We start from the raw sequence: 23,088 nt of genomic DNA on the forward strand, positions 1-23,088 counted from the left end.
CCTCACAGTAACTTTCTTACGAAACCGCATGTAGCATTAAGGTTATGCCATGCCTCTTGAAACATATGTGTTCTGTGAAATTGTCGTAGCGTCCGGGAAACGTGAGACTGCAAACTGTCGGTCATTGCTAGCCGACAGACACCCCACGGGCGCTCTTCTTACTGCCCTACTGGGGATTCGGGAGTAACGGCAGCGGCGGCAGCTGTGAGCTGTGTATGTGGCATTCACCTGCCCGTCTTCTGACCGGCTATTTTTGTATTAGCTGTTGGGCCTCCTAAAAGTAAGCTTTTTGTACGCATGCTTAACTGTATATATGACATACTTTTAATTTCAGTGTTGCTACTATTAAAAATACTGTCTCTTGAGAAGAGACACGGGACTGCCATCCATATATTAGACTGCAACAGTAGTGGTATCTATTGATATTGAACAGGTGTTGGGGAATTAAAAATAGAATTGGTGTTATATATTGCCAACCTCCCTCATTCACCCACTGGAGCTGGTTGAGGGGCTGTACAATCTCATAAAAGTTTGCATGATGTTTTCTTTTATAAGCCAAACTTGAAATGGAGAAAAGCAAAGAAGAGAGACAGTGTGAAAGGGGCAGGAAAAACACCAACAGCTGAAACAAACTTAAGAAAGAATACAGATCTGCAGATTTATTTATTTTTTCCACGTAGGTTGGTGATTTAAATGATAGGAATACTCCAAATCATAGGATTTTTGAAATGGAGCTACATGAGATGCAGCTGAGTTTATGAAACCTGGGTTCTGTCTCTCCCTTTTTCAGTATCTGTTCCTTCCCTCAGCTCCTATCTCATTTATTTAGGAAAACAGATTAAACAAATAAACCTAGCTTGGAAACCTAGTTTAAGAACTGCTCAAACAGTAGCAGTGGAGATTTGTGATCCTGGTTCTCCATAATAATAGTAGTAGTAGTAGTGATGGTGGTGGTGGTGTTATTTTAATGATGTTAGCACTGGATCACCTAGAAGCGCTAAGCTGGGAACAGTGCCCCACTATGCTGGATGTTATTGAAACATAAAATGAAAGACCAGCTACTGTCTGAAAGTTGTTCAGTTTGACTGCAAAGAGAAGACTGCAATGGATGGATGCAGGCAGTCCTAGGAACGCAAAGAAGCAATATTAGCCACCCCAAAACCTAGAGCGGTCCTAGAGAGGAATTTGAGTCCAACAGTTGTCTCAGGATCAGGATAGAGAGGAAGATCTCTGGGGAAGATCATGGCTGAGCATGTTGATGCTGACTGATAGGTCAAGGACAACAACAACAGAGGGTTAGGGATCTGCCTACTCAGAAACTTTAGTCACAGCACTTTGAGTGTTGCACTGAGTTAGAAGTCAGACAGGAGAAGGTTTGAGATGAAAATGGGAGCATCGGCAATCGTATAAAATACTTTCTCAGCAAGAGATGGAAGAGAAGGGCTGGTAGTTATATTAGCAAGAAATTGTTTTGATTATTGTTTTTAAAAGATGAGAGTATTCTTGAGTTGGGTGGAGAACAAGACAAACAAGGTGAGAGGTTCCCTTTGCAGCTTGTGTGGCATTTATGAGATATGCAAAGGCCAGTCCTGGGCAGCCTTTCCCACTGATGCTTCCCTTGGCAGGAGTAAATACCTACTCAGCACGCAAGGCAGCGGTTTGCTAGCTTGCTCCCGCAATATTTGTGTGATTACACAATCCTTGTGTGGTTACAAAATGCAAAAGCTGTCCCCATTAGCTGGCGATGAACAGTGTTTTTGCCCATTGGCAGGGGGAGAAGGGAAGGCCCGGCATCTTTAAACAAATTGAATGGTTGTGGATATTAGCTAAATAAGGAGGGAACATCTGTTACTTCTAAAGGGGAAGTGGCCATCTTAATGGGTTACAGCTTAGTCTTTGCAAATGACCTGAAAGTAACATGAGGACTTCCATAATTTTCTTGGTTTTGGGGCTAGTTTCTGTTGCCTGCATGTGCCTACATGTAAGTCTACCTGTTAAATCTTCCTAATAGTAAGTTGTCTGTATCTATCACCCCCTGACTAAGTCTGAGAAATGCAGATTTTTTTTGCAGCATAACTGTTGGAGGAATGCTGGTTTTCCTATCCAGCCTCACAAGCCAAGACTCTTCTAGTGGCTTTCATCGTCTCCCTCCCTGATTACTACTGTTCCCGTTCTGTCGTCCTCAAGATCCCTTCCCCAGATGTTGCTACAGAGATCTTATCTCTAATCTGTCACTGATACCTCTATCCTGCTAACTTATAGTTAACCACCCCACCACCCTGGAAGGATTTAGGACATACAAATTCCTACAGAGAAGGACTCAGTGCATAAAGGGCTTAAATAGAATATTGTCTTCTTGCAGGCTATCAACAAGGAACACTGGCAAATACTCTAAATATACTAATGTATTGGCCCTGTAATGCAAAGCTCAGACCAACACTCATATCACTATGGTTATCTTGGAGGAGAGCTGTTATTCAGAGTGGTTGCTTGAGGAAAAGCTGCTGGGAGCTCCAAGCAGTGATGTGAGGGCGCACAGCATACGAACCTGCAGTCCCCAAACGGTCACTTCATCCATTACGATGGCTTTTTTAGTGGTACCAGCTGAATGTCTGTCAGATTAATGCAAATAAAGGCATTGGGGGATGAATTAAATTACCAACAGCAATTACTAACTTGAGGCAAGATTCCCCAGCTGTGTTTCCAACATGGGCTTTGCTGCCTGCCTCAGAGGGTGTGAAATGGCAGGGAAAGGACTTCTTTCCAGCTGCAGCAATACCTGTGGCAGATACTATGATCTTTAGAGGTTTCCTGTAAAGTGAATGCAGAGTCATGTTTGGTAACTGAGCATCACTTAGTCCTCTGTAAGCCGTATTTCATTGCAACCCGTGTTGCTGTCCTTTACACACTGTTTTTATCATTGTTTTGGCTTGTAGTGTTAGGTCTTTGCTATTGAGTGCTTAATTTATGCATGTGAGACAGACAACAGTGGTGGACAATGATCCACACATTGACTTAGCCATTTGCAGCCCTATTACAGTGAGAGTATTCCATGAATTGTTAACAGATGAGAGGACCTTTCATAATTTTGAGGCAGAAGGTAGCTGCTGACAGTCTACAGGGCTCTTTTTCTCTCTCCTCAGGGGCACTGGCTCTAGAAAGTGTTTCTCACAGTTGATTTGTCAGTCTTTGCTGATTATTTCCTTGCTGCTGTCTGAGCTAGGTTCAGGTCTCGGAGGGGTTGTGTGAATTCGCCACCTGAAAACGGGCTTGAGCTAGCATTGGTTGTCACAGATGAAAGGGAAGTATGAAAAAAAGGCAGAGAGGGTGATAAAACCACAGCAGCAACTGTCTTCATTAGCTGTTCGTGGGAACTTGCCCAGCCTTGGGTCATCCCGCAGGGATATTCACTTATGCTCTGGCTGCATGGGATTGCAGGGTAGAAATCTCTTTGGTCTAAAAGGGTGGAGAGTCTGTGAAATGAAACTGGGCTCTTGCTGTGCCAAAATGCCCTGCTATTAACACCGGTATTGATGACTACATTTTGGCCTGTTAACTGCAGAAAGATGATGGCAATTGCCCTGTCCCAGTTCTTCCCTTTGTCATTTCTGCACCCAGGAAAATTACACCTGAATTTTCTCAGTGCTCTCCATCATTCAAACAGAAACCTTACAGAGCCGCAGTGCAGACCTTGGACTTAGACTCCTAACTCACAGGACAGTAAAAAGACAAAACCATCATAAGAAGCATCTACACTTCACTTCAAAGTTGCCTTGACCAAAGATGTCTCTGCAATCCATTTGTCCTGAAGGCTGTAAAACTCATGGTGAATGGTATTTGCATATTTTCTGGTCTTAACACCAGTTGACCTACAAGTACAAAACAAAATCAGCCAAAGAGTTTTGGTTGATTTTTGCAGGGCACTTTGCTTTGCAAACTGTTGCCAGAATTATAAAGCATCAGTTCCAAGGGAGAGAGATGATCTGACTTGCCCTTGGCTGGCCTTTCCCTCTCTCTCTCTCCCTCTCTCTATGACAATGCTCAGCAGGGTGGGTGGGTGTTTGGGGGGGAGTGAGTTTTTTGGCCATTTCTTTCATTTCTGATCAATACAAATGAAATGTAGGGTCAAGTGCAGGCATGTTTTACAGGATAAAAGTACATAATTTGGCCCACACATACTGAAATACTAGAACAGAGCAGCTCATAAATTTCCTTCATTGTAGAATTTAAAATAAAAATCATTAAGCAGGGGGAGAGAATACTATGGGAGGGGACCAAAACAGTCTGTCTGGGCAATGCAGAGGTGGCTACAGCCCTGGTCTATTTGTAATGACAGGGGAGGTTGCAGCTGAATCACGTTAAGCGAGATGCACGCTGCACTGGTTGGAGCTCAGAGTGAAGCCCTCGTGCCTCTCCCTGCACTTGCAGTGGGCGCAAGCACTTGCAAAACTGGCAAAAAGATTGTGAGAGCTGGAGATTTTCGGGAAACTTGCAGAGCTGGGGAGCAGGAAGGAGTGGGTGAGTGAAGGGGAAACAGCAGCAACTGGTAGAAGAGGATGAATGGAGAGAAATCGGTGGTAGCTGAGTGGGCAGAGATACACGAGCTAGCCAGGCAGAAGATTATCAGTGGAAAGGGAGGGAATGGGGTTAGCAGAAAGCATTTGTAAGCTTTCAGCAAGTCTCTCAACACTTTTCCACTCTACTGTAATTAATTTTGCTGCTAGTCTGGGCTGGTTTGTGTGTAGTGGATATAAATGAGACCAGCGGGTTGCTAGGGTCTGTATGAAATGCAAAAATGAGTGTGTGGCTCATGACAAATACTACACTGGCTTGTGTCTGTGGAACTGACACTGTTGTACACAGTCAGACATGAGGATCGTGATCCTGCTGTCGTGGTTTAACCCCAGCCAGCAACTAAGCACCACACAGCTGCTCGCCCACTCCCCCCGCAGTTGGATGGGGGAGAGAACCAGAAGGGTAAAAGTGAGAAAACTCGTGGGTTGAGATAAAGACAGTTTAATAGGTTGTGCTGGTTTGGGCTGGGGTAGTTAATTTTCTTCATAGTAGCTAGCATGGGGCTAAGTTTTGGATTTGTGCTGGAAACAGTGTTGATAACACAGGGATGTTTTAGCTGTTGCTGAGCAGTGCTTACACAGAGTCGCGGCCTTTTCTGCTTCTCACCCCACCCCACCAGCGAGTGGGCTGGGGGGGGCACAAGAAGCTGGGAGGGGACACGGCTGGGACAGCTGACCCCAACTGACCAAAGGGATATCCCAGACCATATGGTGTCATGCTCAGCATATAAAGCTGGGGAAGAAGAAGGAAAGGGGGGACATTTGGAGTGATGGCGTTTGTCTTCCCATGTCACCATTACGCGTGATGGAGCCCTGCTTTCCTGGAGATGGCTGAACACCTGCCTGCCGATGGGGAGTGGTGAATGCTTGCGTGAGCGGCTTTTGCTTTCCCTGTTAAACTGTCTTTATCTCAACCCACAAGTTTTCTCACTTTTACCCTTCCAATTCTCTCCCCCATCCTACCTGGGGGGAGTGAGTGAGCAGCTGTGTGGGGCTGAGCTGCCAGCTGGGGGTAAACCACGACATAGATAATGCAAAAGCTGCATGCACAAGCAAAGCAAAACAAGGATTCATTCACCACTTCCCATGGGCAGGCAGGTGTTCAGCCATCTCCAGGAAAGCAGGGCTCCATCACACGTAACGGTGACTTGAGAAGACAAACACCATCACTCCAAATGTCCCCCCCTTCCCCAGCTGTATATGCTGAGCATGACACCATATGGTCTGGGATAGCCCTCTGGTCAGTTGGGGTCAGCTGTCCCGGCTGTGTCCCCTCCCAGCTTCTTGTGCCCCCCCAGCCCACTCGCTGGTGGGGTGGGGTGAGAAGCAGAAAAGGCCTTGATGCTGTGCAAGCACTGCTCAGCAACAGCTAAAACATCCCTGTGTTATCAACACTGTTTCCAGCACAAATCTAAAGCATACCCCGTACTATGAAGAAAATTAACTCTACCCCAGCTAAAACCAGCACACCTGCCAATGCTTATAACCATTAGCATCTTAATGTATGCTCCTAACTTCCTTTGAGCATATATATCTATGTGTTTGAGGTGTCAGGGTTTACACCTGGCTATGAATTCTACAAAGAATTCATTCAAAGATGAAAAAATAAAATCAACCAACATTAATTTGCTAAGAACACTCCAAAATAGAACAGAATCTTGAGAAGAAGTGCCATAATGAGACCTAACATTGGTTCTTGTTTGTTCAAAAGTATCTTCTGTTTCACAGGCAGCTTTTTGTTTGTTTTTCTGTTTTTAATTGGGTTTAACCCACCATTTGAGGACTGAAAGGCAGAAAGTCCCCACCCAGCAGAGAAAGTCTTACAAGACTGAAAAGAGGAAGACCTATTTTGCAACCAGGGTGGTTTCCCCCTGGGACATACATGATGGTGAACAGGCAGAGTAGCATTTTTATTGTAGGTTAAAACTTATGAATACTTGGATTTCATTTGCCCATGTGCACACTTTGCAAGTATGTACCAGGGAAGGAAGGAGGACTAGATGAGACCCAGTACGTATCAAGGTCTTACTTGAATGTATTATCTGGATATGACCAGGTGCCATGCCCCCTCCAGAGCCCCCTTCCAGTTTCCAAAATCAAGATGAGGCCAATGGAAACTGGAGCTGCCCAGCACCCCACAGGATCAGGGTCCTTAACTGTAAGACTAACTACAGTGGACTGGAAATCAAGGCTATTGATGAATTAATTAACTGCTTAATTCAGATGACTACATATGGGAGGACAGAGAAAATCTTATGTAATAAGGGAAGGAAAACATGCTGAGCTGAAGCCATAAGTGAGACCAACTTTTCTCTTCAGTCACTTTGAATTGAACTCCTAATTGCTTCCATTAGTTGAAACAGTTATTTTAGTAATTCAACAACAATTGGCTTTTCTTGCCATCAGCAGAGCATTTTTCCTTTGACTAGGGAATTTGTGGAGCTGGATGGAAGGGCAGATCAGACGTCAGTCCACTTTGTAATCTCAGGTACAGCATGACTTCAATAGTGCATGTCACACAGACTGCTCTCCTGATGGTCTCCACTGTCTCTACTGATGGTGTCAGGAGTGCTAAGAGGTTCTTGCCTCTTTTAGAGTCATCTCTGCAGATGAGGCAGAGCTAGAACCAAAGGTTACTGTTAAAGGACAGCCTTAATGGGGGAGCTGCTTGTAGTGTTCAGATCCCACTGGAAGTGGGGACCATTCTGGAGGGTGCCTGGAGACCCTGGTGAGTGTGGGCAGTGGCAGAGCTCTGCCAGAGCAAGTACAATAGCTCGTTTACTTTGTCACCCAGCAAATGAGGAGCTTAGTAAAGATGGGAGGAAGAGTTTTGTGGTGGCAATTGACCCTCGTCAATGAAACATGGAGCTCCCTCAAGTCCTGCCTTCAACCATTCACTGCCACCCCCCTCGAGCTGCTTCCCTCTGCTATCTGCAGAAACAACCTTGAGATGTCCCTGCCTTTCAGAAAACCTTGCTGGTGCTACTGCAGCAGGGTCATGGTGCCAGACAGCATTGCCTAAACCGCTGAGTACCGTGTGCCATTTCTCAAATGAAGATGAGAAGCCACCCTTTGTTTCCAGAACAGGCGCTTTGGAGCCAGCAATTTGACAGTGAAAGAATAGTTTATTGTGAAAGTGACCCTTTCCCCCGCCCCCAAGAGAGAAAATCCCCAAACACACAGAAGGAGGGAATTTTCAGCGAGAGGCCCAGCTGATAGGAATGGTCAGATTGCAAGCAGTGGCATTTGGCCACAAAACAGGGCAGCCCTTTCAGCTCACCTGTAGCCTGCTGCCCTAGCCTTCTCCTCCAGGTGAATGAGGGGCACTGTATGTCCTGCCTGGGAAGCTGCGGTGGTGTCGCAGCCACAATTGTCTATGCATTTAACACAGGCATGGGCTTTATATCTAATGTAAGTGTTGTAAAAGATGTTTTATTAAGAACTAAGGTGGCTCACCAGTTAAACCACTGATTTGAAGAACTTCTATAGACCAGGCAAGCCTTTGGAGGAAGGGCTTTACTCCTTTAACACCCAAGAAGGCAGCAGCATTGACTTAAAACAGTACTGCTGACATCCCTCTGTGCTTTGCGGAAGAGTAGGGAGGACTCAACCTAGTTTGTTTCTTATGTTTGTATTTCAGTGCTATCTGTTTCACTCATGTAGCCTAGATTTTAAAAAACCTTCATATTCAGACCATGACTGATAGTGCATGGCTCGCTATTTTAGCAGGATTTAATACAACAAACCTTTGAAAGAAACCGAGAAGCTCTCACCTGCTTGTTCTTTTATATGTTTTAGGAAGACAGTGGTTTAGTAATAAGCATAGAATTCCTTTTTCTGAGTTTGAGGTGACAAACAACCCCTGGTACAAGTGTGCAGCAGGTCAGGGAGTGTCATTACATCTGGCTGAGTAAGGAAAGATCCCTGGAGTTTTAAGAACAAACATGGCAATGTTTAGAAAATGAATGGGTGAATTAAAATACATGCCCTCCAAGACTCTTCACACGATGAATATGCTCGTGTGTGAAGCATTAGACCATTAGACCCCTTGCAATTCCTCTTTGCCCACTTTCTAACAGTATAGAAGTCTGATCATATTTCCATTAAAATCAAAGCCAAATATTTCCGTGCTCTCTGCACAGGATCTGAGCCTTATTATATTTCAGTAGCGTTTTTTTATTCCACCGAAAAGGTTTCTTTAATTCTGCTTAAGCACTATTCTGATTTAATAGGTGTGTTTCAAACAGAATTATGTGGATTTAAATATGGCCCTTCTGAGGGAAAGAACTGAAAAATTCCCCACCAAGAGTTGATCTTTGCTAGCATTCACCAAGTGTGGCTTGCTCCCCTTCAGATGTTGACATAACTCATTATGTCATTTAACAGTTCACAGAAACTGATATTAATAAATACAAACTGGTAAGCTGTCCTTCTGAAGTAGCATGGAGTGCTTGGATAACATTTAAAAACCGTGTGAAGGGAGAACACATCCTGTCTGGCAAATTGAGGTGTAAAATATGCTACATACAACCAGATGGGTACACAAACTTGTCTGAAATTGCAGGAGGAGGCCACCACTTTCTTCTGTGACTACAAGAACCTGTCAGCAAGGTCTCGTGCTGTGTAGGAGCTCTCCCAGGGCTTGGCTGCAGAGTTTAAGCGGCAGTAAGCAGGTGAGTGGGCTGAACAGGAGACCCATGGTACTGTGGCTTTTTCAAGGCTTTTTGCACTTGTTTTTTCTTTTTTTTCTATGCTGCTGGTTTTAAGGCTTTTTTTTTTTTCTCTGCTGCTGGTATTGAAAGTTTCGGTTCCTTTTTTTTTTTAAGAACCTGTTACCTGTAATGTACATACAGAAGTACTGTGCTGTGTATGGCTGTCTGGTACACATCAGAAACTTTATTCATAGCTATTCTGGATACTGCCCACATGATCCTTGCTTTCTCAAACCTGTTTAACCATCAAAGAGGAACAGCTGAACAATATAGCCAAAAGCACTGTGTGCATTTAAGAATGCTTCAGAAAATACCCATTAAATCATTTAGCAACAAGGTTTTTCAGCCTTGAAAATCAGAAATAGCAGCCTTGAAAACACAAAACCTCTTCTTGTTTGGATCCCTGCACCGTAAATTTGAAGATGTGAAACTGAGAGTGTTCGAAGCAGCTGAGCAATGGCTCATGTGCTGGGTGTGGGACTTGGTTTGACTCCGTTCTCGTCATTCCCCTGCAGCTGGGGTGGTGCTCAGAAGTCCAGGTGGTTCCCTTCCAGTTCTCCACTTTCCTTAAGAGGAACGGTTGCTTTTCAGCTGCCTGCGCTATCTCTTGGACACGACATTTATGCTTGTATTCAGAAGCCTGAAAGATGCTGGTGCACAGAGATTTCGTCTTGTAAGGAACAGTCTTTCCCAGCCACCCTTCCCCAACCCCTCCTGGTTCCAGGGACTGGCTGTAGCCAGGAATAGCAAGCATTATGCTAGAACGCTTTATTGTTTAATAGCATTAAGCTTTAGCAGTGTGAATTGGCTCCCAAATGCATATGGCTGCCTAGACCCTTCAGCAGTCATTACGAATAACAAGAGGATAAAGGCAGTTAATTGAGGGGAAATCCCCTCACACAGAGAAAGAAAATAGATTTCTGCTAAATTGCCAGCACGTGGAGGGCAGTGCACACTTCCCTAAGGTCAGACTTGACTCTTTTAGTCTACCACAGCGCCAAAATAATTCCCAAGAAGCAAAGGGATTTGCGTTAGTGTAGCTGAGCTGGGCTGTCCTTCTCAGACTCCACATAGAAAAAGAGATCCAGTCTTTAGACTTTATACTGAATGACTCCCACATCCTTGGGAGTTAGAAATTTTCCTTGTTAAAAATGAAGTGTACTCCTCGTGGGTCAGCTTCTGAGTTGCTGATGCTCTGCTTGTTGAGTGTGTCAGCTAGGCCCTCAGGTCCACACAGAAAAACACCTATTCTGGAGCTGTTAAGAAAATGAAAATACGGTCAGGAACTAGGTATGGAGCTTCTGGATGCTCTTCATGTAAATCAATCTTATGTTCTGTAGGTGCAAGGTTTTTTTCTCAATTACAGGAACTAAAGTAGAACTGGATGTCTACCCCTTAAAACTTATAATCCCTTAAAACTTGCAAGGCACTTATGCTCCTTCTAAAACAAATGGTGGCCTAAATCTCAGCTCAGCAGAAGTCAGTTAATACAGGTTTATGGACCTCAGTGGAATCAAGGAAATAGAGCTTCAAAGACCTTACGGCACAAATTCTTGAAAGGAACTGTTCTAGTTTTTTCCTACTATTTTTGGGTGCTCAGCTAAAGATCATCCATATTCAGGTTTTGGTTTTTGAGGTAGAAAGTATTTTTGGAGGTATTTAGACATCACCTAATATTCCTATCTATTTCAGCTGGAATGATGGGGTATGTTTTTTCTAAAACTTCCGCTAGTAATTAGACACTCCATGAAGTACCTCACCAAAAAGGGATGACTTTTTTTAAAATCGTAGGTTAGAACAATTTGGTCAAGACCATAGATCATGTCCATGGCTGAAACAAGAACAGAAAATACTGGAGATTATTAGGAAAAAAAATGTTCCTCAAACTTTATCAGCCAAAGGAACAAGATTGTGCTATTATGGCATTTAGATAGAGGAAGTCTAATTTGTACAGGTTTACCCAGGATGCTTCCCCGCAATAGTTTTGAACTCGTTTTCCCAGTTAGGTCTTCCATACAAGGTTTTCTGTTTAAGGCCTGTAATCACATCTTTCTCTTCTTCATGATGCATTACAAAATGAGTGGCCTGTGGGAAATGAAACACCAAGGACAGCATAAAGACAGAGTTAGATATGGCAGCATTATGTCCTGTTAAAAAAAATAATAATAATGTCAATACACACTGAATTATTTCCAAACCGAGAATGTGTTTAGTCTGGTTTAGTCTAAGAACTGTAAAGCAAAGCTGTAATTTAAAACAAAACTTTCCCTTCAGGTACAATAATACAACTCCCTTGACCTTAATGAAGTCCTGCTAGTTTGATCTCTGGAACTTTTGAGCCATATGAGGAGGTCTTGTCCACCCTCCCTGTGTAACTTTCACCTAGACCAGCTAAGCTAAGTAGAGCCAGGAAAAGGAGAAGATGTGGTTAAGGGCATAAGTTCAGGCCTTGCGGAGTTCTGCAGCACTTTTATGTGCCAAGAAAGTTACAGGTACCTTTCTTCCCAAGCAAGAATTGTGTGGCTTTTCTTCTTTCCTTCCTGTTTTTCCATTGCCTGTGTGATAACTTCCTACCTTACTCCTCCCCCTCCCTGTCCATCTAGCTGAGCTACAGCACTTCAGGCACATGGTGAATTTTGCAACGGTGAGATATAAGTAAAATAAAACATCACTAGAAGTAATAGACTGAGAACCTTTCCTGACTCAATCATACGTTATCAAGTGGCTCATGGAAGAGCTGCTCCTTTGTATCCCTACAGTGACCTACATGTGTGGGATCAGATAGAGAACACATGAGAGTCCTGAAACAAATACGCTGCCATCGCTCAAACCTCGTGGATTAGCTTCTCCCAAATGCTGTTAGAGATCCATGCATGGTCAGCCGAGGTTGGTGCTGTGAGGAAAGACTGCTTCCCAGAGTGCACAGCCAGAGTAAACCAGAAATTAAGTCAGAGTGCACATTAGCAGCTGATCCCATGTAACTTCTGATGGATAATACCTGTCTGCATTTAAAACCTCTGAGAGCCAAACGGAGGCCCAGGATAAACACCATTTGAACATTTATCAAAACATAACACACTAGCATCAACCTCAGTACATATGGAAGTGATATTTTCCACTGTGTCGTTACCTGAGATTCATCCCAGCCTGTAAGGTAGATGTTATAGCTGAGAAAATCTGCATTATTCCTCTCCTGCATTTGAGCCTCCAGAGATTGCAAGAGGTCAGCAAACCATTCAAAGGCATGAGTGTCCCTGCAAAGCCAGTAAAAATAGATCTGGAAGAGACAAGAGCGAGCTGTCAGGGGACATAGGCACTTATGGTTTCTGGTTTTACATCTGCTGACAGAATGAGGATTGTAGAAATTTCTTGCAGAAATTGCCCTGACCACTTCAGTAGAGGGGTAGGCTGGTATCAAAGCTATTCAGGCTGGCAGGGTTGTGAAGCAGAATGAGTGACTGCAAGAACAAGGAAACATCTTTCTATTTCTCTTCCACCAGCAGGTTACATTTTTAGTTCATGATGTTTCCCCACTTACATCCTTGTAAAACAGTTTGTTAGGACATAAAATAATGATTTAGAGGTAGACTCTATCTCCATGTCTGCTGGCGGGCAAGGTAAATTAAAGCAGGTAGCAAAACCAGTTTGTTCTCTGAATATGATCATAACTTAAGAGTGTGACCCTGCGTCTCTGCGCAGGGAGTTTCCAGGGGCAGGAGGCGAGAGGAGGATGGTAGCAGTGCTCTTCCACTGACATAAAGTTGCTCTCTCTGTGCTTAGGGAAGGAATGCAATATTCACACGGGCTGTATTAGTGCCTTGGACTTTGTGTTTCTCACGCAGATTGAACAGCATCTCCACTGCAGGTGGAAATCCCCAGGGCCACAGTCAGGATTTGCATGTGTGATTTTGCTTGTAGACTATTTCTCCTTTCGTTATGTTTTTGCTTTGACCCTCCCGCTTCCCTGCCTGCTAGTCTTGTGAGGTAGCTGGACTCTTAGGACTCACGCATGTCTGGAGCCAGACCACCTTTGCTGGGCCTGTTTTGATTTGGCCTGTTGGCCCTTGAACAATTACATGGGTTCTGGGAAAGAGGACACGCACCTTTTTGAGTTTTAAGTTGGTTGCATCGTGGCAGTATTTATACCAGACAGACTTGAGTACAGATGCAAAGGGGGTGACCCCTATTCCAGCTCCAACAAGCATAACAGTTTCATAACTGAATACGTCCTCACTCGCTGTTCCAAAGGGGCCGTCCACAGCTATCCTGAAATTGAAAGTCCACTTAATAAATCAATAGTGAATATTTATTAGCACAATTTAAAAGAACCATAAAAAGGTAAGCTATTTGTCTGCTACAATGCACATTTGGGTTGAATACTAGTCAGCAAAAGAGGTGGGGTTGATAGGAGGAAACTGGAAAGAGCCATCTAAGGCCCACATCTATGATGGAAGTAGTTAAGGGTTGTATCACAGGTGCCACCAAACTGGTCAAGCAAAATTTAAACTGTCATAGGTGTTGGTTGACTTTACCGTGGAGACTCTTTGTACATACTTGGGCAACTTCCATGCCTCCTGGAATTCTTGCTTATCACATCCGCAGGCGTTGAACAAGCCCTCTGTCCAGTCCCCTACAATACGGACGTGAATGCTGAAGTAATCCTCTTCTGGAGCAGAGGTTAATGTAAATGGATGCCATTCCAGTTTAGACACTGCTGGACATTTGACAAAAACGTATTGCCCAACTTCCATCTTGAAGCCCTTCTTCATCATCTGGAGCTCAATTGTCTTGAAGGGATGAATGACCACCTACAGTGAGAGGGACAAGGGGGAAAAAGGGAAAAGAAAAAGTCTGTCTTCACTGTTGACTGGATGTATCTGCATCCTTCATCACTAATATCGTCCTCTGCTATGTGAACAAGGAAAGCAGGTCAAACTTTGTTCCCAGCAGAACTGGGAGTGAGGAACAGCACCTGACAGCCAGATGAAAGACTGCAGAAGATGCTGAATTTTTGATTGAAGTATTTTTTCACATCATGCTTGCAGTTACTCCAAAAGGGACAGGTCAGACTGGCACATCTTGTAACACATCACCAGATCTATGTATGCACATTGTTAATTCCAGATGCACCTTACACAGTGGCACAGAGCACAGTGTTAATGAATTTGACTGTATATATAGGGGCAAAACCATAGGGCTATCATACAGATAGGGAATTGAATAGATAGTACCACTGGAAACGGATTTTTTTGTGTTATAGCTGGGTGGGACCTATAATATGGGCATTTGCATTCTGCCTATCTTTAGCCAAGAATAAATAGAAGCAATATTCTAGAAGCAAGTCTAGTATTTTTGTCACTATGATTTTTTCCTAAAGTTGTCTGCCGAGGTTATTTTCAATTTTCAGAAGAGGTTTGCAAGAGGGAGAATCAAGTCCTCTAGCTATTAATGTAGGTATTAATAATAGTGTTTAGGATTGTGGAAGAAATTTTCTGCCAACAGGGAACTAAGCAGACGCCACAGACATATGGTGTAGAAATGGCTCAGAGATATTTTGGTAAAATTACCAAAAAGCACACTAGTATATAGGAGCCTTCCAACGTGTCAGCATTGTGCCAGGGCACAGTAGACATCTAATGTCATCCCCCAAATCCTGCTACAACTTGAACAGGGTATGTACACAAGATGCAGCACAGTGCCATGTGAGGAAATTACACTGGGAAAGGCCAGGGTAGTTTTTATCCGTTGGAGCTTAGTGCCATACTAATTTGGCTGTCAGACGTTCAGAACCAGCATTAATATCTCTGCAACACACCATGGGGAATGGAAGCTCAACATTAGCTTTGGCTGCACAAAATAGGCACCCCCTAACTCTCCTTTTCAGGTGCCATTTGTTCTGCTTAAAAATCAGAATTCCTAAATATCTGGGTAGTTTTGAAAACAATGATTTGGTATCTTAAATACTCTTAAGGCTGTGTAATTTCTACATTGTGGAATTTTTCACTAAATACAAAGAAAATTAATTTCTCTTTCCTAAGATTCAGTCCTGTGCCTTAACTAACTTCCTCCTCTTGCCCTCTTTTAGAGACAGGCTACATATAGATGTTAGAGGTTGGCGTTATTTTTGCATGATAGCAGCCAGAACATTCCCAAGAGGCCTTTCACTGATAACTTTGTCATGTAGGAGCCATTGGCTTTGCTGCACCATTTGGAAAAATTGGTAATGTTTTGCCCGGTGTTATGCGTAGCATCAACACATACCTTTGTGATAACAACCTTCTGCTGTGACCTCCAAAACCGCACCAACCTCTCACACAGGTACAAAAACATGGGACCTACTACCCACTTCCATGTCTGTAAGCAGAATAAAATAAGAAGTCAGCTGATGAAGATGGCAACTTAGATTAAATCGAGTCCTGGAAATACTGTAAGCAGACGTGAAATTCAAGTAATGTAGGTTCTTTATCAACCAGAGTAGGGAACCCTTAAGAGATATGACACCTTCAAAATTGTTTCTGGTCAGAGAGGGAATTTCTTTCTCTGTTACGAGTTGCAGCTGGCTTTTTAGTTGCTACTAGAGTTACAGCAAGTTATTTTCCTACGAGTGATTTTGTCTCTGTCTAAAAATTAAGGTAACTAACTAAGTGAAATGTGGACTAAAGCTCTGAATGTATTATTGACTCAGGACTGTATTACTGTAGGAAAAGATGTGGTTTCTGTTAACAGATCAGTCTGAAGTGTGAACAACCAACCAGCCTGATTAGTCAATAAAAGCTGAAGTTTCAATGTCACCTTTCCAGAGGCATTAATTTTCTGTTAATGATCATTAGTCCATTAATAATGTGAAACTATTTATTATGTGGATTGTAGAACTTTCTAGAAATCCCCGCAAGCCACAAAATAAAACAGTTCTCAGATACGATTTGCTCTTTTGCTTTGCCTGTTAATTGTGCTCATTTTACGGCACACTGGAAATGGGTTGTCTCTGTAGTCCATTTCTGCTTATAATCCACTGTGTCGAAACCTATCACTCTGTGTAAAGAAAGCTACCACTGAAGAGTGCTGGGGGTTATGTAGCTGCTTTTCTACAGCAAGTGCATATGTTATTTAGCAAAAAGAGTAAACTGTAAACATTTTAAATTGGATTTGCACTCACACTCAGACAACTGTTCTTACCATAGGAGGATTCCCTGCAAACTGGGGGATTGGGCAAGCCCCCTTCTTTCCCCAGTGAGTGAAGTTCTTGTAGCAAATCTCTGGATTATGTTCAGCCAGACTCTCAGCTGTCTGCCCCCGTACAATACGCCTGGAAAAAAATAAAAATCATTAAGGCGATGAAATGAAAATTAAGGTATCTGTCCCTTAGTGTTATTCTATGTATGTACTACGCAATTTTTGTGGAGTTGTGGACTTCTGCAGTGCTACAGCTTTGATACAGCTTTACTGCTCTAATAAACCCACAAAATTGCTACTAAAATGATAAGAATGGGGAGGAAAGTTTGTAGGGGAAAATACTGACTACAAGATCAGGTGAGGAACCGAGAGGTGTGTCCATTACCATCTCCAGGAAGTGGCCACAAAAGGAAAACTTCATTCTTTTCAGAGTTATCCTACCTTTTTCTTCAATAAAAACAAGACCTGGAGTAGGCAAGGTAATCGATTTCCTAGTGACCACTACAGAAATTATTTCTGTTGTTTATCTTAGAAATTTGGAGAGCCCTTTCCAACATAACATTCTTCCTTTGACCCTTCCTCTCCCTTTAAAGCTGTGGAGTAGCTGTTCAGTTGGTGCGAATGAACACAGATGCTTCTGACGCAAAGCAGCTATGCCAGCTAGACCAGCTTATGGCAGTTGATGATCTGGCCTCTATTATTCTTACTTGGTTAGGGTTTGTTGTTGTTTGTTTTCTTGTAGAGAAGCCTGACTGCTCTGGTTCAGCTGTATTTCCAGTGGCAGAGCTAGTGCTGAAAGACAGTTTCAGTTTTGAGGGGGGAAAATATATTCTGATCTTCTTAATTATTTCCTGCCTCTGACTGGAGTTCTGCCAACCTCAGGGGTATGTGAGAGTCCCCAGAATGATGGTAATTAGTAGGATGAGGGTCATAGTAGAGAAAGGCAGATTAAGATCTGCTGATTTTCCCTAGAAACGGTCTGATTCTGATCAGGCTGTTCAGTTCTATGCCAATATGATTCTGTTGATATCTTCTTCCCGTGACTTCTCTTTCTGCTTTTCTAGCTCAGTTTCCGTGAACTAGACTATGTTTCTGTTTTTTCAAAAAAACATGGTATCTAAGTCATATGTATGCCTAGCGTTGTGAAAGATTTATCAGAGGATTGTTGGAAAACCTGTGCACAGTCTTGAAAGTTAAAAGACTGCACTGCTCATAAATATTACTAATGAACGTCTTCCTCATTAAAGGTTTGATTAACATCCTGCCTGAAAAATAAAGGGAAGGAATGACAGTGTCCCAGAAGCATCACGAGTTGCAGTTTGCAGGAACATCACCAGTTGCAGTTTACTTCCCCACTAGAGACAAGGGGCTCAGCTGAGCCGCCCTCTGGGATGAGTTACGGGAACAGGAGGAGCCTGTTTCCTGCCACTCCTCACCCCATTGCTCAAGGGAAAGTGGGCCTGAGGGGTTTTGCCTTGCGCCTTGCTCCACTCAAGGTTTGACAATGCCAGTGCCCTGCACAAGAGAAAGAAAAGACTTCTTTTCCCTTATTACACAGTGTAGATGCTCCTCCAGTACTGTAATTAAGCTTTCAGTAGCATAGCCTTCTAATTACTTCTTTTTCAGCTGAAAGTTTTACTTTAGTTTCCAAGGCAGGGTGATCTCAATCTCTGTACTCTTTCCTCTTTACATCTACTATGATGGGAAGTTGCGGACATTTGTCTGTGACACATAGCTCATGCACAAAATACATGAGTGCTGCAAAAGTGCTGTAACAGCTTGTAACAGACAAGAATCTGCCCCTTCGATTCTATTAATTATCTTTGGTTCAGTTGTCTGTATATACATATATGTATGTATATATATATCTACGTATGACACACAGCCTTCTGTCTCCTGAGATAAACTGACATCTATGCCTCTCTCTAACATGTTACTTTGAGACTGCCAGATCATACCTATTCCATAACATCCATCTTTGTACACCTAAGATGCCTTCCTTGAGTGTACAAACCCCGTCCAATATTTTTTAGTGTATTAGTATTTTCTCTAAACTCAAAATGTCATTCTTGCCTTTAAGGCCAAATAAGTGAGGCCACGGAGTTCACAGCCAGAAAGCATCCTTCCCTCTACAGATAATAATATTCCTGTGTTTATCTCCTTCCAAAGGATAGCTGAACTTCTCTGACAATCGTGTTCAACCCCAGTGCTGCCCAAACTCTTGTCTTTTCAGTACAGAGCACTCAATATAGTGGAAGTATACTGAACATCCAAGTAAATAAAAAGGCAACTTTTATGAAATATATGCTCCTCACTGACCTCTCGAAAGAGCAATGCTTGCTTTCTGATAGCATCGTGTAGTAACTACTGGCAAGTTTGGACATTTTGTCAGTAACTATACCGTATTTGCTGCAGGAAACATGAACCACTTGTTCTTTTCCTTCAACAGGTTTTGCTCAAACCTTCTCCTTCTTGTTTTGGAAGTTGGAATGGACAAATATGCTGGTGGTGATTCTCATCTGCCTTCTATTTTTGTTCTTCCTGTTGTACTCTCATTTCTGTCTTTTTTCTGGCACTACTGGACTGAGAGGAAGTGTTTTTGAGTAGTCATTTTTGCTGGGCATTTTTAAAGCACACTTTCTGGTGCACCTAGAATTTCCTTAAAAATGGACAGTATAGTATAATTATGAACTATGAAATGAGGCTTGGATACTTTAGCCTTTTTTTTCCTTTATAAATCAGTTCTGTGGTTTTATAAAATGGAACTAAAGTTCATTTTTCTAAGTGCTAAAATTGTGTTTGGGTAGTGCTAAAATTGTTTCATTAGGCTTTTCAGCTATTTCAGAAGAAGGTATGGAATGAGCCAGCAATGGAAAAAGATATTTGACATTTGGAAGTTACAAAAGCTTACAGTTGCCTATATTTGAGCTGCAACAGCTAAAAATCTATTCTGAAATGCTGCTGATATTAAAAGTTCATCCAAGTCTGAAAGATAAATCTGTGTTATTGTAGTTTTCATTTACCCAACAAAATCTTAGACTCTATATCATTTTTATGCTGAGGTCTCCTTACATGCATGTGTGTAATGCAATTCCTTTTAGGAGAGAAAGATAAATTAACAATTAGAAACAGGAACCTTGGAAAAGAGCTTTCCAAGATGGTATTTTCACACTAAAATACCAGATGAAGTTGAGTATCAGTAATCTTAAATATACCAGAGTCTCATAAAGCCTCATGCATGTGAATAGCTTGTTGCATGTATCAGTGAGAGCCTCTTGGCTCTCAGAGCCTGTATTGGCCCATCACTACCATCAAAAATAACTGCTGCTTAGCGACTTAAGTCCCTATACTTATGTATGTAGAGGGCTTTACATTAAGACACGGTAGTTGTCAGTATTGTGTGATAAGTGTGAATACTCACCCAGCACCATGGATGACAAGGCCAATAAAGAAGATGACAAAGAGATGGTGGGTGTACCAAAATACTTCGAAATACGACCTTCGGATGGTTTTGGTGGATGACGTGATGATTAGTATGAGGGCCAGCGTGATGATAACACCAGTGAGACCAGCCAAGTACGTGAAAGCCACATATAGGCCCCCCACAGGATTCTGTGAAATAATTGCACACATTGGTCTAAGGAAGGGGTTGCATCAAAGCAGAGCCAGCGGAACCATCAGTCTGTCTCACTCGCCAAATCCTTTACCTTGTTGTAAGTCTTTAAGTCATCCTCTGTGAATTTGTATGCCAACAATGCCTTAAATCCCACTTAATTTTTGTTGCACTGCAGATTTACCTTTACTAAAGTAAATGGAAGTAGAGAGAAAGGGTTTTCCACCGATTCACGCACCGAACATTGTTTCTTACTCTGCCACTGCTCAGCGGTACGGGCTTGGGGAAGGTGAACACATTTGCCCAGCTCTGTTGTTAAGAGCTGGAGTCCTACATCCGTATTTAGGGAGCTAAATGAAAGCTCTCCTTTTCAGTGGCATTGTGCAGCTGTGTCTCGTAACTCATACAGAGACTGGACGCTTGGTGCTTCTGAGGAATGGGGAATTTCCTTATTTTGGGGTTTTTTGAACCAGAGCTTAAGCAACCCAAGTTCAAAACTTTTGCCTTGATTTCTGTGTATGTTTCTGTGTGCCATGTCTACCTTAGTCGGAAGACTGCTTTACAGGGTATTTGTTTTTACATAATGTTTTAAAACTACTTTGAAATCCTCAGGTGAAAAAGTTTAGAGTACTACCAAAATTCAGCAACAATATTACTGACAAATATAGAAGAATGAATTATACTCTTCAAGAAGAAGGTTTTGCTGCAAGATGGCCCAAACCCAGATTGTGCACACCAGAAACAGGCACTCTGCTCAAATAGTCTTATATGATCATCTAAACAAATGTAATAATGGCTCTTCACAGCCTGATGTCACTTACCGCAATAGTTTTTCTAAAAAAGTTGATGTAGCTTTCATTTGGGTTATCACCAAGGCTGGAAAGCACAGCTGCCAGAGTTCCTTTCTCTTCAACGCGAGCTTGCACACTCCACTCTACGTTGAATAAGTGTGCGATGGTGTGAATTGCTACGAGTGACAGGAAAGAAATCATCAGGGTTAAGCACAAGACAAGTACTTGGTGGTTTTGGGTAACATTTGAAGCTTTGTAACATTTGTCAACTGCAGCTTAAGGCCTTTGCCGCTCTCACCCTCTTCATCACAATTTCAGATCAGTGAGGTGTTTTACTGTTAAAGCTTTACCATCTGAAGTTTACCTCTTTTTGGGTGGGGGAAGGAAGGAAGTAAAGGGAAGTTTCCAGCACGTCGTGGTTCTACAAAGGCTTTCAACAATTCAAGTAGTAGCACCCTAATACATGGGAAACTGAAGCATGGGATGGCTTAAGTTATTTGTCAGGACCGTCCAGGATTTCTGTAGAAGAGCCAAGAAGTGAATCTGGATCTCTTTGGTGTTACATTTGCTAGTGCTGCTTTGTTCTGCTGTATTGCTAATAATCACTAATAATGTTCTTGCTGAGCTGGATGTGTCCATAAACCTCATACAGCTGAGGTGTTGCACACTACTTCCACTTCACATTATTGCAGGGGTAAGCCGTACAACACTTTTCAAAATTTTTCCCCTTTTGTATCACCAGATACTTATTCACCTTCAAAACAGGGCCTGGTGGGTACAGATCTAACACCCCCAAACAATCCGTCTCTGCTGCAGACCTCCTCTGTGGCCCTATGTTGGCTGCATCGCTCTGCTCCTTTTCTAGGAAGTGGTGGTGAGATTTCAGCCACAGCTCAGAAAGGGAACCTGCTCAGCTCAAGTAATCTGCTGATACGAAGACCGTTCTAGGATATATGATTTGTAAGGTACTTGCACTGACAAGTGAAAAATTTAATGAAAAAAAATGATAGAAAACCCTTAGTTTAGGGAAATGAGAGATAAAGTATGAAAACATTTCCCTGGCCTGTCCAATCCTTTTATACCCTTTTCTTTCATAGTTTCTATTATTTCTTTCAGATGTGCCAGCTAAGAAATAAGTCTAAACAAGAATTAAAGCCAGGGTACCTGGTGCTCAGGGCATTGCTAAACACCTTTTATTAACCAGTGTCATAAATGGTGCTGACAGTTCAAGAGAAAGGTATTCTTTCTTATTTATCTTTTGCTCTCTGCCAGTTGCAAAATAATATTTGGAAACTTATTTAAGCCTTGGCACAGGCTGACTCCTTTAGGTTAATGAAATCAGGTCTCTGCCATATCCTTAAGAACTTGAATCCCACCTGGATTCTGTGTAAAATGCCCGAGAAAGCAATAAACAAAGAAACATTTGAGTACCAACCAGTATGAAGGGCGATCATCCATGCCACCATTTTGTGAAAGGTGAGGTTCCTGTCCAGCTGTCGTCTGATACGGGTAGAGCAGCACTTTGGGTTTGAAGAAAAAAAGTATTTGAAGACTGTTTGTGTTGTCTATGCATACTTATTTAAATGCAGGGACAAAAACAGAGGCCCTGAGCACAACAGTTGGTGGCATTGCTAGTAAAAATCTAGAATTCCTAAATATAGACAAAAGTATTTCCCCCCATACTTCAGAATACAGGAATAACAGATTATGTTTTAACATGTCCCATTGCAACAAAATATTTGATAATGAGAAAAAACTTTAACATCCAGTATGACAAAAGTATATATCTTATCATCTGTGTTAAATTACACATTATATACAGAAGGAGGGATCACAGTCTGCCATGGCAGAGTGACTGCTTTGGTAGACCCTCAAGTTGCCACCTTGCATCAGGACCCTGTTGTGGTTCACACTGTAGAAATGGACTGTAAATTTTGGGTATAACTGTCTCAGGGAGCTCCCACCCCAAATGTTCTAGTCACTTATGGTCAGTAATATGAAGTGATTCCTTTCCCAAAATACTTGTTGCTGCTGTAATTACAACTTGTTGCTGGAGTTACCCAAAGAGAAATAGAAAGAAAAAAATCTCTGCTGATACAAACTGAAGAAGTTGGTTCTTAAGAAAAACAGAATGATATTTTCATTAAGAATGATGGCAGGTTCCTAACAGGCCCCATCTAAATTGTGCTGTAGTCACTGGGTGTTTTCCCATAACTTTAACTTCC

General features: G+C 42.5%; 1 protein-coding gene across 3 annotated transcripts in view; it reads right to left on the reverse strand.

Annotated features, from left to right (window-relative positions):
- Window positions 1–8,456: 8,456 nt before the first annotated feature.
- The window catches only part of CYBB (cytochrome b-245 beta chain), a 44,964-nt gene continuing 30,332 nt past the window's right edge, over window positions 8,457–23,088 (reverse strand). For 2 of the 3 annotated variants that reach the window (XM_072848299.1, XM_072848287.1), the window contains 10 exons: window positions 22,299–22,383; window positions 20,894–21,039; window positions 19,881–20,071; window positions 16,463–16,592; window positions 15,548–15,640; window positions 13,841–14,094; window positions 13,390–13,552; window positions 12,417–12,563; window positions 11,247–11,371; window positions 8,457–10,542 (listed from right to left, as the gene is read on the reverse strand). In XM_072848299.1, the coding sequence (XP_072704400.1) occupies window positions 10,416–10,542; window positions 11,247–11,371; window positions 12,417–12,563; window positions 13,390–13,552; window positions 13,841–14,094; window positions 15,548–15,640; window positions 16,463–16,592; window positions 19,881–20,071; window positions 20,894–21,039; window positions 22,299–22,329 (1,407 nt within the window). In that variant the 5' untranslated portion in view covers window positions 22,330–22,383 and the 3' untranslated portion in view covers window positions 8,457–10,415. Of the gene's footprint in view, window positions 10,543–11,238; window positions 11,372–12,416; window positions 12,564–13,389; window positions 13,553–13,840; window positions 14,095–15,547; window positions 15,641–16,462; window positions 16,593–19,880; window positions 20,072–20,893; window positions 21,040–22,298; window positions 22,384–23,088 lie in introns of all 3 variants that reach the window. The other variant, XM_072848290.1, reaches the window with a different exon arrangement.

The sequence above is a fragment of the Ciconia boyciana genome, chromosome 1, assembly GCF_034638445.1.
Source record: "Ciconia boyciana chromosome 1, ASM3463844v1, whole genome shotgun sequence".
NCBI lineage: Eukaryota > Metazoa > Chordata > Aves > Ciconiiformes > Ciconiidae > Ciconia > Ciconia boyciana.